Source organism: Petaurus breviceps, unplaced genomic scaffold, assembly GCF_028583685.1.
Source record: "Petaurus breviceps papuanus isolate PSGF00001 unplaced genomic scaffold, PetGlider_PUasm1.0 185, whole genome shotgun sequence".
NCBI lineage: Eukaryota > Metazoa > Chordata > Mammalia > Diprotodontia > Petauridae > Petaurus > Petaurus breviceps.
This window is the reverse complement of record NW_027185797.1, coordinates 16,020,919-16,028,713: the sequence shown is the minus strand read 5'-3', so window position 1 is coordinate 16,028,713 and position 7,795 is coordinate 16,020,919. Positions and strand designations below refer to the sequence as shown.

Genomic DNA, 7,795 nt, shown 5'->3' with positions numbered 1-7,795 from the left:
AGATAGATAGATAGATAGATAGATAGATAGATAGATAGATAGATAGACAGATACATACATACATACATACATGCATGCATGCATGCATAGATACATAGGAAGAAGGATGGACGACGGATAGATAGATAGGTAGATAGATAGACAGACAGACAGATACATACATACATACATGCATGCATGCATAGATACATAGGAAGAAGGATGGACGACGTATAGATAGGTAGATAGACAGAGAGACAGATAGACAGACAGACGGATAGACGGATGGAAGGATGGACAAATGGACAGAGGGGTAGATGATGGGTGGATGGATAGATAGACAGATGGATGGATGGACAGGTAGACAGACAGACAGATGGACGGACAGACAGACAGACGGACAGACAGACAGACAGACAGATAGATAGATAGATATGTATGTGTGTATATATATATATGCATATCTATATATACATAGCTATTTTTCCCTCTACCTCCTCCCCTAAGTTATGTGTGGGCTTGATTTCTGAATCTGACCAGGCTCTACACAGCCCTACATAGTCAGAAGGAGACAGACTTCTAGGGCACATATAGTTAATGGAATCAGCCATTGCCATGATCAGTTCTCATATGTGTGTACTCACAAGTACTGACCCAGATGGGACCAAACAGACAAAGACAGGTGAAAAGTGGGCTGACTGTGGGTGAGTTCCGCTTCCCGGACCAAACAGAAAACAGTAAGTCTACTAACAGCAACCAGAGTCTTTGTGATTTAACTTGAACTTTCATATATTTAGAGCAGGAAGGGACCTGAAAGATCATCTAATTCAACCTCCTTGTTTTCCAGAGAAGGGACCTGAGGCACAGTGATTGCCCAAGGTCACACAGGTAGTTAAGTGAAAGATCTGTAATTCAACATCAAACTCAAAGCACGATGCTGCCTCCTATCTCAGTTTCCCCCATTCATTCCCTGCTGGGTTTGGTTTCTTTGTTTTGGGGGTGAGGTGGGGGTTCCATTTCCTGTAATTAAAAGCCTAAATAATTTTTTCTGTGTAGATAAATCCATCCACTCATTCAGTTTATATTTAAAGCTAAATCTTTCTGTATAGAGACAATTAACTTGGATTATTTTTATTGGACTGGAAGTCCAATCTCTTTGACCTGGATTTGAGCCCCATTTCTGCCACAAACTTATGTCATCCTGGACAAGCTTCCTCTATAAAAGGAGACATTTGGATTCACTAATCTGGGACCCTGTCCAGCCTGAAAATATTTCTGTGCCACTGCGTAGTGCTTGTGATCAAACAGAATCAAATTTGCTTTGGCATTAACTGCCAAGACCAGACCCTGAAAAAGCTTGATGGCGAGAAAGGTAGTTTTATCAGCTCAAGGCCCCAAACAGTGACTCCCAGAATCCAACAGATCGTCAATACCGTGACCATGTTCAGTCTCCCTCTTCTCTGTCTCCTTTTTCCATAAGCACAAAGATGATGATTGAGGTGATAATGTTGCGTGTAAACACACCCGGGGGTTGAAAATGATGGCTCTTGTTGTGTGATGACTTTTGCATTGGATGAGTTCTCCTGGGGAGGCCCCACCTCGGCTCGTAGGCAGCCAGCTGTCTCTGGCTCTGAGCAGTCCCCGGTGTGGTGTGTCTTTGACGTCTAACATGCCGTTCCCTTTTTTTCATATTCCTTTTTTTTCCTCCTTCACAGGGTACATACCCAGTTACTTAGACAAGGACGAGCTATGTGTAGTTTGTGGTGACAAAGCCACTGGGTATCACTACCGATGCATCACTTGTGAAGGCTGCAAGGTAAATAATCTGGCTAGATCACTCTAGCAAGCCAGCTCCTTTTTTCGTGACAGAAAGCTCTGGTGCATGAACATTACAATCATAGAATTGCAGATTAGGCCTGGACTACCACATCTGTTGCCCATAACCATCCAGATATCTGGCCGATTACTCATTTTTGATGGTCTTGAACTGATTTTTAAAACCAATGACAACTAAAAAAAGTGGGATGGGAGGTCGTCAGGGCCTCACTTCACCCAATCAGCATGATTGCAGGCATTTGTTAAATTACACAAACAAGCTTCTTTAATATTTTCTGTTAGTTTACCCTCATTTGTCATTCCCCATTACCTTTTTACGTAGGTGATTTCCCATTCCATTGTCACAATATGTCTCTATTTCTCATTTTGAATGTAGGTAGCCTCTATTTCCTTATAAGTCTACTTGGGACTCAAGCTCCACATACTAAATTTCCCTTGGGACACTCTTCTTATTTAATTCCAGCCATTAACATTCACTTATACCTTAGGTTGTGATCAAAAGCAAACCAGTCTTATTAGGTTAAGAAAAGAAAGGTAAGGGGGCAGCTAGGTGGCGCAGTGAATAGAGCACCAGCCCTGGAGTCAGGAGGACCTGAGTTCAAATTCGTCCTCAGACACTTGACACGCTTACTAGCTGTGTGACCTTGGACAAGTCACTTAACCCCCATTGTCTTGCCTTCCCCCTCCAAAAAAGAAAAAGAAAATAAAAGAAAGGTAACATCGAGTGACATCAGACATGGGTTAGCAAATGCAACAAACCTGATAACAGGCCCAAAACAGCTTACCTCCATGCACTTGGTTTCAGAAAATGCATTTTACTTAGATGCAGGCATAAACCTCCTACTAAGAGAGTTAAACAAATGTACCTATGAGAACTCCATTAACAAGTCTCTTTAAGGCCACTGGTATTTCCATTATGTTCTTTGATTGTCCATATAATCTGTGTATACAGCAAATATTCAGTAGATAATTGTGATCCTACAGATTCATTTTTATGCTTTGAAGAAACAGCTTTACTACCACTATGCTGAATTACCCAGTCTGGCCAGAGCATCTCCTCAAAGAAAGTTTAAACTTTGCTGAATTTAAACGAAGTTTTTTCTAGAAAAGTAACTTAAAGTTCACCTTACAAAATGAAGACTGAGATCAACATTTTTACAAGTCAAAAAATGTTTATAGACAGAAAAATCTTTCAGGTTGAGTAAAGAAGAAAATGTATGTATGTATATTCTAAGTCAACTTATAAAATGCACTCTGGAAAATTATCCTAGGGTATTAAAAATGAATAATAAAAGAGATCATGTCCAGTCCATGCATTGACCTCCCTGTGGTCATCTTAACAAAGGGCCTTTTAAGAGATTATACATATTAGTAGTTGCCAGATAATTGGCACATGTGGCCTCTGCCAGGCTAAGGTGGGAAGTTATTTTCTAATGGAAGATTTTTCATGGAAATGTCCTGCTTCCTCTTATCTGGACATTAACTAAATTTAATTTAATCTAAATTAAATGGGACTGTCAGTCAGCACATGGGAAATGTTGGGATGATGATGAAACGATGGTCTCCGAGACAACAGACTCTTAAATCTACTAAGATGTTCTTTAAAATGTGAGTGCAATCAGACTTCATTTTCTCCAACTCATCTTGAATTTCTTATCATTTAGCCAGGGCTACGTTAAAGGTTGTCTTTGGTCTATACATGAGGAAACCATCCTTATGGTCTGGAGCATTGACTGTAGGCAAATCCATAGTGATAATTATATAAATGAGTCTTTACTTCATTAAAGCAGGTTCTCTCTCTCTCTCTCTCTCTCTCTCTCTCTCTCTCTCTCTCTCTCTCCCTCTCTCTCTGAAACAATTTTTAAAATGTTAGTTTTAATGATTACATTTCTCTGAAACCAGTAAAACCGTATTTCTCTAAATGTCGCTATAATTTAGGTTCACTATTTCAGATCAGGCCTTCCTAGAGGAATGAGGTTTTATTCTAACTGAATTTGGATACTTGGATTCTCTGCAATGTTGAAGTTACTTCCTAGCATCCACATGAAGTGGCTAGACTGAATCTGGACAAGGACCTGGGTCCAAATTTTTTATTTTATTTCTAGTTTTTATCAGATTATTAAATCTGTAATAGATTTTTCTAAACCAGTGAGAACTAAAAGAAACAAATTAGTCACTATATAACTTTAGGCAAATCACTTAACCTACTAATCAGTGAAGAAGTATTTTTTAGCACTTTATCCTGGTCCAAAGATAAAACTGAAACAATTCCTGCCTTCAGGGAGCTTACATTCTTAACCTCTCTGGACTTGATTTTCTTTTCATCTGCACAGTGATGAGATTGGACCAAACTAGAAGGGGAGGGAGGGCTACTTCTAAGTCTATGATCTTAGGTTGAAAACAAAAGGAAGCACATGAAAAGAGGGTTTTTTTCGCGGTGCCTTACTCCTACGGACTCTCAATGACTTTTTAAAAGCCCACATGTTTCCTGAAGCATCCACCTTACCAGTAGATATCAATTTGGGCACCATAGAGTCCAGTGTCCAACGTAGGAGTCCTATGATAAGATCAGAAAAGGCATGTGCTTCTCTTCCTCAATTAGCAGAGCGCGTTAGTCTTGGCCAGAATCAGCTACAGCTGCCTATAAGTAACCAACATGGCCTAGGACTCCTTAGGTGGAAAGGGGGAAGAGGGGAGGCACTGACTCTATCTGGCCAAATTGTAGGCATTTGTTAAATTGCACAAACAAGCTTCTTTAATATTTTATGTGTTAGTTTACCCTCATTTGTCATTCCTCGTTACCTTTTTACATAGGGGATTTCCCATTCCATTATCACAATATGTCTCTATTCCCTTAGAGTCTACTCAGAACTCGAGCTCCAGATACTACATTTAACTTAAGCCCATTTCCAAAAAAAATTTGGAAATGGTTCTGTTATAATATGCTTATAATTATTATTCTGCAAAACAGCAACAACAAAATATCTTTTCTCCCAAAAAAAAAATCTTTTTCACAAAAAGATTTAAAATTCTCAGATTCTGCAGAGCAATGCTGATGGAATCATGTCAGCTTTGGCACAATCCAGACTGCAGAATCAGCCTCACAGTGCAAGGACCGTATCATCGAGTGGTCATTGTGGGGACCCCAGGGCCCACCATCCTGAGGATTACAATAGAGTAAAAGCTTTAAATACAGCACGAGTTTTTAAAAAGAAGGCAACCTTGAACTCTCAATCTCCTTTACACGAATGCCCTATCGGCTCACCAGGATCCTCCAAATTCTATCTTTTCTCATTTTTTAAATAATGTCCCCATTCACCCAATACAATAAGAAAAATGTGTTCCTTTTTATGCCCTGGCAGCTTTCCATAATCACAAGTAGGGACTTCAGGGAGACATCCACAGACATTTTTCTAAATAAGCTGTTTAAAATGTCATCTATTCAAATCGACTTTGAGACACATCTGTTTTGAGGAACATATTTTGTGACAGATGACAGGGCTAGGAGACAGCATCTTTACATGGTCTTTAGTACAGTGACCCCCCAAAAAATTATGATTGTAACAACCATAACCTGGCAGCAATACATTAATATACTTTCAAGACCATCATACTAAAAGGAGACATGATCCAGGGAATGCCCCTCAAACTTCCAAAAGCAACCCACTTGGGGATGGAAGGTGAAAACTGTCAAAGGTGGACCTGCCCTCCATTACCCAGCATGGCAGTAGTTGGAACAGCAATGAGAGGAGAATTCTCCCAAAGAGGTCTGCAGCATAACCTTGTTATAATGCCTGTGCACAGACTCTGACCTTGCCATACACATACTCTAGCCCAATATGCCCCAGGATGCCTAAATCAGTGTCAAAGAAAGAATGAAGAAGAGATCCCCATGACCACTGACCAAGCCTTGCTTTAGCATGGTCCAAATATGGCTTATACGCCCAGCAATAACAGAGGCAATTTTCACAGGGGCTGGAAGATCCAGCCAGGCCCACACCACAGTGCTTCCTCTAGAATGGGCAGGGATATAAATGCTTCCCCAGGAACAGCCCTTGAAGCCCCTGAAGTGATTTACCTAAGGTCACACTGGAAAGAAATGGAAGACTTTGGACTTGGACCCCTAGGTTGTCTGATGCTGAGTTCAGGGCTCTTTTCATTATACCCATAAGTAATTTGTACATTCCTGGGGAACAGGCTCTGCTTCTACAAAAGGATAGAGTTGGACTAGATAATCTCCCAGGACCTTTCCTGCTCTGAATCTGTGGCTTTATGCTCTCATTGCTTTCAGAGCCTTCTCCTCCATCCAAATACTGCTGGCTAGGGAATGACAATGGAAGTGCAGAAGATGGAAGAGGGTCAAGGTTGAGAGAGAGAGAGTTCACTAGGTGGCCCATTTTCTAGCCACAGATTCAGAATTGGAATTTTGGTCAATTAGACTTTAAGTGCATGACCCAGAGCCATAATCTAGCAGTTTTTGCACCTAGGGCAAACAGCAAGAAGTGGGCCCTCGTTAATTTTACAACTTATGATATGAAAAGAATGAAAAGTAATTAAGATAAATTTAGTTGTACAGAAAGGAGAATTGGTTATGTTAGTGCCTTACTGATGGGGCTAATGATCTGATAGCTTCTTAATCTAATTAGTTTTTCTTGCTAATGAGATAATATGCTGTGTTGTTCCATACTACTGAAGGAAATCCTTTTAAGACAGAGATTGTCCCCTTCTCTGAGATTCATTTTGCTATTGGTATTCAGTCATTTCAGTCATGTCTGACTCTTTGTGACCCAAATATTGGGAGAAGTTCTTGGCAAAGAAACTGGAGTAGTTTGACATTTCTTTCTTCAGCTCATTTTACAGATGAGGAAACTGTGGCGAATAGGGTTAAGTGACTTGCCCAAGGTCACACAGCTAGTAGGTGTCTGAGGCCAGATTTGAATTCCAGAAGAAAAGTCTTCCTGACCCCAGGCTCCACATTACATCCACTGAACCACCTACTTGCCCCCTAAATTTCAGCGACACAGGCCAAACTCCATCTTCCCACAATCTAATTACAATTCTTCTGTGACCTAACAGTGTCATTGCACAGTTCTAACCTTACTGAATGCACTATTTTCATTACCTTTGACTCACATGTTTTAAAAGCCTACAACTTTGCTATATCCTGTCGTTTGCTGCAATATCAAAATGACAACAGCTGCTAAATTAAATGCACAGTTTTTTTGTAATCCTATAAAACATCCACATCATTCACTGAAATTGATTTAAAATTAAAAGTATGTGAAACCCAAACAAAATGTGACAACTTTTCTGTCACTGGGTAAACCTTCACATTATGAGAAGAACATGAAATTTGAGAGACCATCTCATAGACAAAATCTCGGAATAAGTTCAGGGTAAAACCAGAGGCTTTTTCCTATATTTTCTTCTGTTAATTTATCTCATTTAAAAATCATGTCATTAATGCTGTTACTATAAGAAAAAAATTCTTGTATGCATGTGGGTTGTGTACATGAATATGTGTATGTGTGTGAAAATTGTTAACTAAAGAAACTAGAACCAAGATTGTCATGGGTAACTAAAAACAGGCTAATTAGGGTCCGTTAGTACATTGATTTACATTGTTTTGTTGGCAAAAAAAAAAGGAAGAATTGGGAATTTTGTGGAAAACTCAGAAAGTTCTATTCAGGGACAATTCCACAGAGGAATGTAAAAATTTCATTGTTCCAGACAGTTATTGATAATATTTTAACGTTGATCTTGGCATTAGGTTGCAAATATGGTGCCCTAGACTATTGGATAAGGTTCTAGGAGATTTGAGGATTTCCTCCATAAATGGATACAGTCTAGGAGATAGCCGAAAGCTAAGCAGTATCATTGGACAAGTTTATAGGAGAACCTTCCAAAGTGAGTGCTCTCTCTCTCTCTCTGTCTCTCTCTCTGTCTCTGTCTGTCTGTCTCTGTCTCTCTGTCTCTCTGT

The 7,795-nt window shown here is 39.8% G+C and overlaps 1 protein-coding gene across 11 annotated transcripts in view; it reads left to right on the top strand.

Annotated features, from left to right (window-relative positions):
• THRB (thyroid hormone receptor beta) overlaps positions 1-7,795 on the top strand; it is a 450,111-nt gene that overhangs the window by 407,755 nt on the left and 34,561 nt on the right. For all 11 annotated transcript variants that reach the window (XM_069088501.1, XM_069088495.1, XM_069088499.1 and 8 more), the window contains one exon: positions 1,695-1,795. In XM_069088501.1, coding sequence (XP_068944602.1) covers positions 1,695-1,795 — 101 coding nt within the window. The remainder of the gene's footprint in view (positions 1-1,694; positions 1,796-7,795) is intronic.